This window comes from Meles meles, chromosome 19 (assembly GCF_922984935.1).
Source record: "Meles meles chromosome 19, mMelMel3.1 paternal haplotype, whole genome shotgun sequence".
NCBI classification, from domain to species: domain Eukaryota; kingdom Metazoa; phylum Chordata; class Mammalia; order Carnivora; family Mustelidae; genus Meles; species Meles meles.
This window is the reverse complement of record NC_060084.1, coordinates 50,149,675-50,164,096: the sequence shown is the minus strand read 5'-3', so window position 1 is coordinate 50,164,096 and position 14,422 is coordinate 50,149,675. Positions and strand designations below refer to the sequence as shown.

Below are 14,422 nucleotides of genomic sequence, written 5' to 3'. Positions count from 1 at the left end.
CAGAGAGAGAGGAGGAAGCAGGCTCCCCACCGAGCAGAGAGCCCGATGCGGGGCTGGATCCCAGGACCCTGAGATCATGACCTGAGCCGAAGGCAGAGGCTTTAACCCACTGAGCCACCCAGGTGCCCCGTGCACCTCGTTTCTAACTTTTTAAAAAAGACTTCATTTATTTATCTGAGAGAGCGAGCCAGCACAAGTGGAGGTAGCGGCAAAGGGAGAAAGGGAGAGAGAGAGAAGCAGACACCCTGCCAAGCAGGGAGCCCGACACAGGGCTGGCTAACAGGACCTGGAGATGACTTGAGCCAAAGTCAGACGCTCAACCAACTGACTAAGCCACCCGGGCACCCTTATTTTTAAGTTCTGAAATAATTTTAGACATACAGAAAATCTGTACATAGAATTCCTGTATAACTTCATCTAGATTTCCCAAAAGTTAACATTCCACCACATTTATCATTATTTCTCTGTATCTGTACATACGCATTTCTTCCTGAACGATCCAGCATTTCCTAAAAACAAGAACATTCTCTTATGTAACCATGAAACAATTACACAAACCATGAAATTAACATTGATAGAGTATATCTAATTCACAGACCTTTTTCAAATTTCATCAACTGTCCCACTAATGTCCTTGAGAGCCAAAGAAAGAAAAACCTTCCCCTACTCTTGGGTTCGATCCAGAATTCTCCATTCCACTTAGTTTTCGCATCTCTTTATTCTCCTTTAATTTGGAACAAGAGTTCCTCAGTTCTTTGTGATACTTTGAAGAGTACAAACCATTTACTTCACAGAATATTCTTCTATTCGAGCTAGTCTGATGCTTCCTCGTAACCAGACTCACACTACGCATTCTGGACAGGGAATCCGGCGTGGTGGCGTGTCCTCCCCAGTGCGCCCTCTCGGGATGCATAAGCTCTTTCTCTCCCATTCCTGGAATATCAACTTTGATCTCTCGGTTGAGGGACAATCCATCAGGGTTCTCTAAAGTCTCTCTGTAATTAGTTAAAAAGTAGCTCGGGAAGAGATCATCTCTTCTATTTCACAACAAACCTTCCTGTTCGTTTTAGCATCCATCAAGGATTCTTGACGAACAATTTTTACTGCCATGGTGATGGTCATATACAGATTTTTTAATCTGCACCGCTCCTGCTCTATTCTTCTACTGAAAAAACAAAAACAGGGCATGCCTGCATGGCTCAGTCAGTTAAGCATCTGCCTTTGGCTCAGGTCACGATCCTGGGGTCCTGGGATCAAGCCCTGTATTGGGCTCCCTGCTCAGCGGGAAGTCTGCTTCTCCCTCTCCCACGCCCCCTGCTTGTGTTCCCTCTCTCCTTCTGTCTCTCTCTGTCAAATAAATAAATAAAATCTTAGAAAAAAAATTTTAAAACAAAAAAACACACCATACCTCTTGCCCACATTTATTTACGTACTCGTTTATCTATCAGTATAGTCATGGGCTCTTTTTTTATTCAATGGGTTATAATCTATTATTTACTTGATCTTCCATTGTCCCAGACCTCTCCAGAAGGAGCCCCTTCAAGTTGGCTCCTGTGTTCCTCTGACATGACCCATCATTCTTCAAGCACATCCTTACTTTCTGGCAGAGCAGGATGTTCCAAGCTCACCCGTGATGTTCCCACGCAAGCCCCAGCGTCAGCCATTTCTCCAAGACAACATGGTTCTTACGAGATTACTAATAGGCAGGATCTGGGCATGAGGTGTACTCATGGCTTGCTACCAGAGTACCTTTGCTTCTAAGCCCTCTCAACAAACAGAACTAGGAAATACACATGCATAAATGTGAAGACACACGCATCTATACATCTGTGTCTGTATCTGCACAGAAAAACCATGAGTTCATCTGGTGACTCCAATGCCCATCTGACCTCACAGGGTTCCTTCTAGCCTTTCCCACCTTCCATACTTACAGGAACTCCCTTTTCTGGGAAAAAAAAAAAAAAAAAAAAAAAAAAATCTGACTCTCATTATCCACAATATATTTATTTACCTATCTGCTCCACTCTAGAACAGTAACTAGTTTCAGAATTGCTAACCCATATACCACTGTGAAAAACAAACCTACTAAATTAGAGTTCAGTATTTGTTTATAGTTCTTTTTTCTTTAGTCTGAGGGTATATATTCAAAAGCTACATGGGTCAGTTCCTTTTTCCTGCCTCTGTAGTAATGGCCTCATCTGAAATAAATACTTAATATGCTGTAAAGTAAAAACACAAAGGAGCTCAAAGCTGTGACAAAGCATGTGGGTACCCCCACCCTGTGGCAGTTGCCCTCTAACTGGCTGGGCACTCAGAAGATGGGGAGCTTTACAAATACAGAGATGCCAGGCTCTGCTAGTTATTTTGATCCAATAAATCTGGGCTAGAACCAGGGAATCTGTATTTTTCAAACGTTCCCTGAGTAAATTCTGGTATCCTATCAGTTGGAGAAAGATGGGCTATAAGAAATAAAGCTAGAGGAGTCTGGCTGGCTCAGTCGGAAGACCACGTGACTCTTGATCTCAGTGCTGTGAGTTTGAGTCCCATACTGGGTGTAGAGAGCACTTAAAAATAAAAATTTTCTTAAAAGATTTTATTTATTTGAGAGAGAAAGACACACAGAGAGAGGGAATATAAGCTGAGGGAGCAGGAGAGGGAGAAGCAGGCGTCCCACCAAGCAGGGAGCCCAATGCGGGGCTCGATCCCAGGATCCCGGGATCATGACCTGAGCAGAAGGCAGACGCTTAACAACTGAGCCACCCAGGCACCTCTTAAAAATAAAATCTTAAAGAAAAAAAAAAAAAAAAAAAAAACAGGGCCCCAATGATCTCTCCAGCCAACTCCAAGAGAGCTCCAGCCTCACTGTGCCATGGTCCTGGCACCACTTGTCCCGTGCAGGGTCTGCGCCTCTGCCTGCAATCATCTTGCCTCTCTCCAGTCCCTAGCAAACCCCTCTTCTTTACAAGTGAGCTCAGATGTATTGTCCTCTGTGAAGACTCCTCGGCTTCCCAATTACACCCAGGCCCCTGGTTCCCTGAGCTCCGCGGTAGTTTTATTATGAAGCAGTTCACAGAAGCTGAGAAACAGAACAGGACAACACAACAGCCTTCTCCAGAGCCCTGTTACTCCTCACAGGGAGAATGGTCTGTGTTTCTCTCTTTCACTGGCAAGGATCTAATGAGGATTCCCAGGCATGGGACCTGGCATATAGCAGGTACTCAAATAATGTTTGGTTAAATTATTTTCAACTTTAACTTTGTGGCTCAAAAATGGCCTAAGTACTTTTCCACGACTCATCAGAACAGAGACCGAGAACTTTCAAGAAAGTTCACGTTGCCAAGGATTCTCTGCTAAGTAATTCTCATCTTGCGATAAAGCCTGTTTCTTCCTGCTCTGGGCTAAACCTGAGTGTTATTGTTCATGCTGGTAAGTGAATGCTGTTTCCATACTAGACCTGGTATTTTTAGCACTCCTGTTATGATAAACTCACAGTAACCTCAAAAAGAACAAATCAAAGTCAATTTTTTGTCACAGGAAACCAGCTCATGCTTAATGTTGTGCAACATGCCATGGGAGAATAATAAAAAGATGAGACCTTTTGCTCACAGATGGTGAGGCAACTCTCAAGATAGTGGAAAAATGCAGCAGGAAGCATGCAGTCTGGCCGCTATCTTATTAGGTAAACTGGAAAAACACTCGACACCCAAACAAGGCAAACGCACATGCACACACCACAGAGCAGCTGCTTCCCCAGGGGCTGAATTGTGAATGGGGCAATAAAACACCTACGTGTGAGGGCCAGGCCAGTACGATGTTGGAATCGAGTCTGACGGGTGCCGAGAGAACTGGGCAGGCAAGAAGATCCTGAAGGGACACCGCAGGGCAGGCTGCTCTCCCTCTAGAGTGGGCCAAATGTCCGGACAAGCAACAACCAGTCACTCGGGCAAAAAACACTTTCTTACGGAGTACGTGCTGTGTGCTCTGCTGGGCGATAGTGAAACAAACTCGGGGTCCCTAGGAAGTCTCTCCGGTGTGCATCACAGCCAAGCAAGCACTGTGTCCTTACTAGGAACTCCCAAGGCATCATTAGGTGTAGAGGTCACCTTCCTAGAAAGGCTCTTGGGAACAGATTCCAAGGACCAGGAAAAACTGAAAACAACTTCCATACCTTTCAAGATGAAACTGGTCACAAACAATGCTACACCCGAAGGAATACATCACACAGCCAATAAGACATATGAGGTCACTCTATACATGCTCCATGATCTTTCCGTACCACTGAAGGCCATCCAGTGAAAAGAGCCAAACTGGTTTAATAGTCTGGTTTACACACACACACGTGTGGTTATAAGTGTTAAGTCATCTTCCAAGACAGGCCCTTTCAAGACAACCCCCCCTTTTTTTTTCAAAAACATAAAACTCAAATGTCTCTTGGGGGAGAAGAAAGACTATCTGGGTCAGAATTCAGATAATCTTTTTGTTGTTGTTTTTAAAGATTTTATTTATTTATTTGACAGAGAGAGATCATAAGTAGATAGAGAGGCAGACAGAGAGAGAGGGAAGCAGGCTCCCCGCTGAGCAGAGAGCCTGATGCAGGGCTCGATCCCAGGACCCCGAGATCATGACCTGAGCCGAAGGCAGCGGCTTAACCCACTGAGCCACCCAGGCGCCCCAGAATTCAGATAATCTTTAAAAAAAAAAGAAAGAAAGAAAGAAAGAATTCAGATAATCTCTGTGTCTAATACATATTTGAACCAGGGTTTTCTGTATTGTGGTGGTAATTCTATTTCTCTAACATGCAGGACTCCTGATTTGAAATTTAACAAAAATCACTTAGCTCGGAGGTGCATTTAGAGATGCGAGGGACACAGTCCAGGGATCAAAGAGACCTCAAGGTCTAAATCCTGGTTCTGTCTATAAAACCAAGCATATGCCCAAGCAAGCCACAGCCATGCTCAACCTTGGTCTCTTTAAAGAAAATGGGACAGCAACTATATTTTGAAGGCTGTCACGATAACACGAGAATATGTCAGATGCTTAGCACATTGCCAGGTAAAGCAGCAAGCGGTGTCCAGTACCCAATAACCATTCTTACATGCCACAGGAAAACCACAGTAATGCCTGAAAAGTCAACCACTCAACCTGGATACTCCCCAAGGCCATCCCACTTCCGGAAGTCAGACGTTAGCAGTGTTTAATTTTATAATAACAAAAGTAAGGCCATTTTAGAATTGTATCGATTTCAGGTGTGCAAACCTTGACTTAAAAAAACCAACCAATCGGGGCGCCTGGGTGGCTCAGTGGGTTAAAGCCTCTGCCTTCGGTTCAGGTCATGATCTTAGGGTCCTAGGATGGAGCCCCGCATCTGGCTCTCTGCTCAGCAGGGAGCCTGTTTCCCCCTCTCTCTCTGCCTGCCTCTCTGCCTACTTGTGATCTCTGTCTGTCGAATAAATAAATAAAATCTTAAAAAAACAAACAAACAAAAAAACCAACCAATCCTCCTCCTCAACATGTGACTGGAAAATGTTCGGAAGAGTCAAAGGAAAATACTAAACAGTCTAGAAGCTGTGCCCCGGCACTCATCTTTCACATTCACCATCTCAGTACCTCTCTTAGAGCCAAGGGAAGGCTGAGTTGTCTGCTAGCCCCTCAGCCCTGAGTCAGGAACCCAGATCTGAATGAAGCTCCTACACCAAAGGTTAGACCTGCTGATAAGGGGGAGGAGCTGTGATCTGAGCTCAGCTCTGTCAGTCTCCAAAGACCGTGGTTTTTCCAGGATATGAGACTGCATCAGTCTCTACTCGGACTCTACTTTTACTGCCATGGTTCGCAATCAGAACAGGCTAGGCAAAAAGCATGGTTCTAATTAAAATCAAACTTTAGGACTATGTGGAGGATATTGTTTAAATTAATGGATTAATTTTAAAAAATTAAAAAATAGCCCTTCCCCAAAAAAAAATTTCTAGAATTTATTAAAAGAAATACACTTTAAGTTTTTTTTTCTTTCTTCTTTAAATGTATTTGACAGAGCAAGACACATCAAGAGATCGAACAGAAGCAGGGGAAGTGGGAGAGGAAGAACCAGGCTTCCTGCTGAGCAAGAAGCCTGATGAGGGGGGCCCTGGGATCATGACCCAAGCCAAAGGCAGACGCTTAAGGACTGAGCCACCCAGGCGCCCCTAAACTAAGTTTTCTGGTATAAGTCATAAATCAATAAAGTTATATAAATCTAAAAGTAGAGGGACGCCTGGGTGGCTCAGTCCATTAAGCATCTGCCTTCGGCTCGGGTCATGACCCCAGGGTCCTGGGATTGAGCCTGACATGGGGCTCCCTGCTCAGCAGGGAGTTTGCTTCTCTCTCTCCCTCTGCCCCTCCCCTTACTTATGCACTCACTCGCTCAAATAAATAAATGAATAAAATCCTAAAAAAGAAAAAAAGATACAAATATAAAAGAGAAATACAAGCCACAAGAAGGGTATTTTATTAGATTCACTGATTATTTGGACTCAGAGGGGCACGCCTGAGTGGATCAGTCATTAAGTGTCTACCTTCAGCTCAGGTCATGATCCCAGGGTCCTGCTCAGCAGGAAGCCTGCTTCTCCCTCTCCCACTCCCCCTGCTTGTATTCCCTCTCTCGCCGTCTCTCTCTGTGTCAAATAAATAAATAAAATCTTAAAAGAAAACTTTTTTTTTCAAGACAGGCTGGCTGACTTAGTCTTACCATTTTATAAGCAAGAAACAAAATCCTAGAAAAGCAAGTTATCTGCCTCAAGTCACAAAGACAGTTAACAGCCAGTGTATTTGCAGAAGGCAACTTCACATATGGAAGCTGCTATGCTTTGCTGCATAAATCCAATAAGGTCAAATTACAGGAGAATCCCATAGCTCCATGAATGGCTGAGCAGAAAGTCAAAAGGAGTATTTCCCTGGGTACCCTGGGTATAAGATTAAGATGACACAACCACAGAGGAGCAGCTTCATACCTATAAGCGGAGGATTCTGAGCTGCTGGTATAACCTGGGAGAGATCACAACAGCCATTTCCCTCTACTTCCAGAACTTCAGCCCAGCAGGCAGTCGAGGGCATTAATAAAATTAAGTATGCATTCATAAAGAAGCTCCCAGAAGCCAAACCAGGCCCTCCTGCTCACTGCATTTGGGGCACTCCCAGTAGCTCCAGCCCCTCTGGGAAGATACATCAGAGCCTAGAGAGACCAACTGAACAAAAAAAAAAAAAAAAATCACTACATCACACAGGAAAGGTTAGAACCTGTCACCTGCTGCAGAGAGAGAGGCTCAGGAGAGGCTGTGTTGGACATCCAGAAACAGCCAGGAAAAGCACTGGAGTGGTGTGAAGGAACTAGCCCCTGGAAGAGTTGGGACACTTGGTTGAGATGTAGACTCTACCACTAATTTGTTTTATGATGATGGCAAGGCACTTCCCCTCCTGTGCCACTGGGTTCTGAGGCTTAGGGAAAGTGGCTGGTGATGATATGGACTTGCCGGCCAGGGATGAGGGTCCTTCAGGCACCCACGCCACCGGTAAGGGGGGTGGAGGGAGGGGCAGAAAGCTCCTTCTTGCCACTCCTGGCCTAGAGGGCATGTGGGCCTGCCTCCTTTTATAATTCCATGACTGCTACAAAACCATACATGTAAAAACATTTAAGATAGTAAATTTCATGGTATGTGTTTCTTACTGTAACAAAAAAATTGGGGGGCACCTGGGTGGCTCAGTGGGTTAAAGCCTCTGCCTTCAGCTCAGGTCATGATCCCAGGGTCCTGGGATCGAGCCCCGCATCAGGTTCTCTGCTCAGCAGGGAGCCTGCTTCCCCCCCCCCCACACCCCTGCCCGCCTGCTTCTCTGCCTCCTTGTGGTCTCTGTCAAATAAATAAAATCTTAAAAAAAAAATTTATATGTCTATTGACTAACGAACATCATTTTAATCACCAAACCTGAAGCCCTGAAACTGAAACTGAAAAGGTAGTGAGTACCGTTTAGAAAAGTAAACATATGGGATGTATTATCCAACGAAATGTCACAGGCAGAAAATTAAAATCTAGTAGGATTGCTGCCATGATAGTACCTACTCAAATATGAAATTAAAGGAAACTGAGTCAATCCCAAAATTTCTACACAGTTGCAAAGTACTTGTGTCAAAACACAAAACCCCAAACAAAACAAAACAAAACCCCACAACTTTACAGATAACACAGGTCTCTAGGACTTTCCTGCTCTGTGCTGAGAGTGTAGGCATACTATTCAAGTCTTACAAAAACCCCCTTCAGGCAAGTGCTATTAACACTGTGACAGAGGGGAATTTGAATGAGCTTCAGGGAATTTAACTCTCTGTGGCTCATTATCACCCACCTAAAAAAAAAAAAAAAAAAAAAGAAGCAAGACTGAAAAACCAGATGCTTTGATTCGAAAGCTCCTGTTCCGAACAACCATGCACCAAGTCTGCCATTTGGGTCAGTAACAAGGCTACTGCTTCTTGCTCAGGACCTGTCTACATCCCCTGCCCCTGTAACTTCTGCCGGTGCTGGCCAGCAGTGGCCGGATGTAAATTGCACTTTCCCCCATCCTGCTGCCTCCCACCTCAGTCTTGGGCTCCTGAGGGCAGGGATGACCACAGGCCTGTGTCTTAATCAGTCCTTTTTTTTTTTTAAAGATATTTTTTATTTATTTATTTGACAGAGATCACAAGTAGGCAGAGAGGCAGATAGAGAGAGAGGAAGGGAAGTGGGCTCCCTGCAGAGCAGAGAGCCCGATGGGGGGCTCGATTCCAGGACCCTGAGATCATGACCTGAGCCGAAGGCAGAGGCTTTAACTCAATGAGCCACCCAGGTGCCCCTTACTTTTTCTTTTTTTTAAGATTTTATTTATTTATCAGATTAAGAGAGAAAGAGTGAGTGAGCACAAGCAAGAGGAAGACCAGGCAGAGGAAGAACCAGACTTCCTGCTGAGCAGGACTCAATTGTGGGACTCCATCCCAGGACCCTGGGATCATGACCTGAGCTGAAGGCAGATGCTTAATCGACTGAGCCACCCAGGTTTCACTGTCTTTTTTTTTTTTTTCTCTCTTTATTAAGATTTTATTTACTTATTTGACAGAGGGGAAGAAAGAGAGAGAGAACAAGCAGGGGGAGTGGCAGAGGGAGAGGGAGAAGCAGACTCGCCGCCAAGTAGGGATCCCAATATGGGACTCTATCCCAGGATCCTGAGATCATGAAACTGAGCCGAAGGCAGATGCTCAACCAACTGAACCACCCAGGCACCCTCATCTGTGTTTTTTAAAACACCTATAAGTGGGGGAACAGCAGCTACTCCACATGGCTGTAGTGAGGATTCCATAAGCCAACACCTAGAGAGCACTTACGATGGAGGTAGGCTGCTGTGTCCAGGTGTCTTATACCGCCTTAGGCTTCAAAGACCTGAGCAGTTCAGGGCCCCAGCTCCTTTGCCGTGGCCAATCTGTGTTCTCTCTGGTAAAACACAGAGCCTGTCCTGGTCTCTGTTTCCTCACCTCAAGGAACTAAACTGGGGAGAATTCCCACCCACCCTGTCTACCTCATAATGGCGCTGTGTTGATGAGCTCAGAGGAGAAAATACTCTAGGAACTGCAGAGGGTTAGAACAGATGTCTTGCCCTTGGCACTACTGCCACTGCGACATTGTGGGCCAGATAACTCTTTGCCACAGGGGCTGTCCTGTGCCATGGATATTTAGCAACATGCCTGACCTCTCCCCACCCTACCTGCCCACAGTCTGAACAACCAAAAATGCCTTAACACTGCTCATGCCCCCAGCAAGCAAAACGACCTTCGTTTGAGAATCACCAGATTTTGGTAAATCCAAATACCAGTACAAGCAGCAATAAGAACAACTTGGGTTGTTAAGTCCCAAAGCTGCAAATTAACAGCTACTGTTTACTGAGGGCTCTCCATGTGTCAGGCAGAGTGATCAGCTTCTCCCAAAGGCCCATGCCCCATGCTCAGGCTGGACTAGAGACAGCACTGCCTTGCCGCCCCGTCCTCATCCAAAGGAGTATTTTCTGAGTCCTAGCACACTCATTCCTAAGACTCATTCCTACCTAACGCACTGGATGCCCTCCCTAACTCCCCACACTGGATGATTTCTCGACAAATGGATAGTAAGTGCTCTAGTTTCTCCCAACTCTCCCCAACCCGACCTGGCTAACACCACTAATTACAGGAGGAAGGCTTCATTCCTAGCTAATTAGCCTCATCCAATTTTTCAGTTTATTAAGGAAGTTCTGTGTAGTTTTACATATTTCCCTCTGAACCAATATACATGGTACCTGCGGAGGGAGGAACTGTGTTCGCTATCACACACAGCCACCATCTGTCCTGACCCGGGGCAGGGTGTGTTCCTGGAGTCCGCAGAGAGCCAGCCCTGGAGAAAGTAAGGCTGAAGACTATCCAAATGTAACCAAAGGTGCTTTGTAAATTTGACAAATAAAAGCGACATCTCTACCCAGTCTCCTGAGAATGGGTGAGGCTTACGCAGAGCTCAACGAGGGGCCACGTCTCCAGCCCAGCCATCAGGATGTTCTCGAGTGGTCACGGAGAGCCGGCTCGTGAAGAACTAGACTAGGGGCAAACATCAAGAGAGCCCTGGACTCTGCAGCCACAGGTCCGGAAAGCAAAGCACAAAGTGCCCACTGGGACGCTCTGTTCTGGCTCCTCACCTTGAAGGAGAAAGTAATCCGAAGTTGTGCGCTTCAGAGTTGTCTTCGCCTTATCACTGCTCCAGTCCACTTCCAGCGCGTCCTTAACGGAGCAAAAGACCACCTTCTGTTGAGAAAAAGGCAAAATTGCTTAGGGAGAAAAATATTGGCTTTAAATCGCAAGGCAGTAGCTCCTCACCATCTAGGAGAAATGTCATTATTTAAGGCTTACTGTTCATTAATAGCAGCTGAGGACCACGCAAATCCAATAAATGGTAACTGAGCACTGGGGACACAGCGACGAGCAACATATACTCCTTGCCCCAGAAGGAGTCAGAGCAAAGCTAAAGACCAAATTCCACTCTGGCTTTAACTCTGGCTGTGCTCACACCGCAGAAATTTTTGCACAAGTGAACAAGACTGTGTGTCTACAGATAGTCAATAAAACATTCTTTGTCACAGCCAACAAAAACATTAAATGTGTCTCATCAGAAGAATGGTTTGAGGGTGCCTGGGTGGCTCAGTGGATTAAGCCGCTGCCTTCAGCTCAGGTCATGATCTCAGGTCCTGGGATCGAGTCCCGCATCGGGCTCTCTGCTCGGCGGGGAGCCTGCTTCCCTCTCTCTCTCTCTGCCTGCCTCTCTATCTACCTGTGATCTCTCTCTGTCAAATAAATAAATAAAAAAAATCTAAAAAAAAAAAAAAAGAAGAATGGTTTGAGAATAACAATAGCAATAAATAACAGAAAGAAACATAAGCAAGGGTTATGAGACAAAAGCTCCAGGCTGCGGGCCTGGAGAAGGCATTTGTAAAAGTGAAAAGAAGCATGGCCGTAACCTATTAAAGCTAAATGAAATTATCTCAAAAAAAAATGCCATCCTGTATCTATATTTTAAAATATAAATAATTGGGCGCCTGGGTGGCTCAGTGGGTTAAGCCGCTGCCTACGGCTCAGGTCATGATCTCAGGGTCCTGGGATCGAGTCCCGCATCGGGCTCTCTGCTCGGCAGGATGCCTGCTTTCCCCTCTCTCTCTGCCTGCCTCTCTGTCCACTTGTGATCTCTCTCTGTCAAATAAATAAATTAAAAAAAAATCTTTAAAAAAAATAAATAAATAAAATAAAATATAAATAATTAACTATGAGTAAGAAAGTGACTTTCCTTTTTCTTTCCTGACTCGTTCGGTCCAGAAGCCATCCACTGGCACTCAGGAAGGGCAGGGAAGAGTGTGTAGAGGTGCTGGGTGACCTGCTGAGGGGGACAGAGCAGAGCCGGGTAGGAAGGGTGGCATCCCGCGAGGGGGGGCGCTAAGTGGTGACTAGGAGACTCACTCCCACCAAGGACTTCTGCAACAAGTGAAGATAGAGAGAACCTAGGTTTCTCACTGTCAGAGAAGAATTGCGGAAAGGGAAAAAACCAGAATAAAGCCTGTGGTGGGGTTATTAGTGTGAACTCACTTTCAATATATACAGACACGGAAGTAAATGCAGACGCAAGCCTGTGTGTACGTGCACACAAATACTGAGGAGCCACATCCACGGACAAAGCATCAAAGCAATGACGCCCTGAGAACTGTCAGCACACCTAACCCCCAGATCTTGGATTCTAACCCCCCACCGAGAAACATTTCTCTTTGGAGAAATGGCTGATTTCACGGCTAAGGCAGGAAGAGTGTGACAGGAGCCCGAAACATCTTACTGCGCCTGAAACAAAGTGTGCACAGAATGATGGGGGTGTGTCCCGAGTAAACAGGAGCCAACCAACGTAAAAGAGCCCCCACTGGTCAAACTGAAACACTTTATGGAAAAAAATAAACAGTAAGAGATTATAACACTTCAAATGAACTAGAATCCTCTAGTCATTGATCTAAAATCGACTAATTGATAAAGTGTGATGAATAATGAGGTCATTTACATATTTTCAAAATACCTCTCCAAAAATTATTGGAGGGGAAATTACGGGAAAAGAGGAACTGTTTTCAAAGGAGAAATCTGGCAGGCATAATTCTACTCAAATGACCAAAATTAACAATGCCAATAAAGCAGCATATGGAAACCAGAACCAGACCACAGGATGGGATGAGGAGCAACCCTGCTCTGGTATTTTTGCCAAAGGTGTGAAGCTGGAATCTAATCATGAGGGAACATGAGACGAACCCAGATTAAGGAACAATTTACAAAATAAGTGGCTTGTAATCTTCAAAAGCATCATGAAAATCTAGATGCACGCATGATCCTGAACTGAATCCTTCTGCCATTAAGGACATGATTGGACAACCGGTAAAATCTGAATGGGGTCTCAGGGTTAGATGGTAGTGATGTAGCTATTTGAATTTTGATTTTGAAGTTTGGTTTGTGACTACAGAATACGCCTTGTTTGAGAAAATACAGACTGAAATATTTGGGAGTGATGAAAGGAGGACTGCTTTGACACTTTATTCTCAGATGATTCAGGAAAAAAAAAAGGTTCTCAGAACTAGCTACTTTAACGAAGTTTAAGATGGTTACGTGTGGGGCACCTGGGTGGCTCAGTTGGTTAAGCGTCTGCCTTCGGCTCAAGTCATGACAATCCCAGTGTCTTGGGTTCGAGCCCAGTCGGGCTCCCTGTTCAGCAGGGAATCTGCTTGGGATTCTCTCTCTCCTTTTCCCTCTGCCCCTTCCCAGTCGGGCTCCCTGTTCAGCAGGGAATCTGCTTGGGATTCTCTCTCTCCTTTTCCCTCTGCCCCTTCCACATGTGCACTCCTCACACTCTCTAATAAATAAATAAAATCTTAAATAAACAAACAAAAAAGATTGGGGCACCTGGGTGGCTCAGTTAAGTGTCTGCCTTTAGCTCAGGTCATGATCAGGCTCCCTGCTCCTCCCTCCCTCTCTGCTCCTCCCTCCACTCATGCTTGTACTGTCTCTCTCTGAAAAAAATAAAATCTTTAAAAAAAAAAAAAAAAAGATGGTATGTGAGTATGTATAAATAATTTCAAACTTCCTGAGGTATGGGTCTCTTTTTCTCCCTCCTTCTTTCACCACATATACATACCACACACCCACCCCACTCCCCCAACAAACGCCCGATATTTAAGAAAGGAAAGAGACGACAGTATAATTTAGAATGCTAAGTGAACCAAGACCTATCAGCTCCCAGGCAGTTGACGCTGCTTGCTAACGACCAAAATGGAACTGACAGATGAAAGCTCAAATAACTAGTGAAGATGAAACAGTCATATGGTTTTTAAGGTGGTTTTCTACGTCCCCATAATGACTCCTTTGGGATTTAAATCCACTGTAAGAATTGGTATATGAAATGTTTGTACTATCCTCAAACTTTTTGGTCAATGTGTCTGTCTGACCTCAAAAGTCAAGTCAAACAGCCCCTGAGTGACATTTACTGCCTGATACAGACTGCTTGACCCTTCTTAAGAAGTCTCACAACACAGATTCAAGCCATCAGCAGTATGGTCTGGGAATGCCATCACAATAACAAAACAAACTCTCATGAGGTTTCATAAACTACCAAGATTTTAATTCAGAATTTTTGTAGTTTACCTGGCTAAGAATCCATTGACTTGTTAGGTCACGATGCTATGACAAGTGAGGAAAAAAAGTTCTGTTTCATGGTCTCAGTCCTACAAAGGCCCACCTCTAAACTTTCAGGGCTTGGGGTGAAAGTACAAACGGAAACCCATACACCACTTCTACATATTTAAGTATATATCATACGAACAGGCTATTAAAAAATAAAGT

The 14,422-nt window shown here is 44.9% G+C and overlaps 1 protein-coding gene across 2 annotated transcripts in view; it reads right to left on the bottom strand.

Moving 5' to 3' along the window:
• Window positions 1-14,422, bottom strand: part of SAE1 (SUMO1 activating enzyme subunit 1) — an 81,710-nt gene that overhangs the window by 33,046 nt on the left and 34,242 nt on the right. The window contains exons 6-7 of one of the 2 annotated variants that reach the window (XM_045989232.1): window positions 11,847-11,936; window positions 10,708-10,813 (exon numbers count right to left, since the gene is read on the bottom strand). In XM_045989232.1, coding sequence (XP_045845188.1) covers window positions 10,708-10,813; window positions 11,847-11,936 — 196 coding nt within the window. The remainder of the gene's footprint in view (window positions 1-10,707; window positions 10,814-11,846; window positions 11,937-14,422) is intronic. The other variant, XM_045989233.1, reaches the window with a different exon arrangement.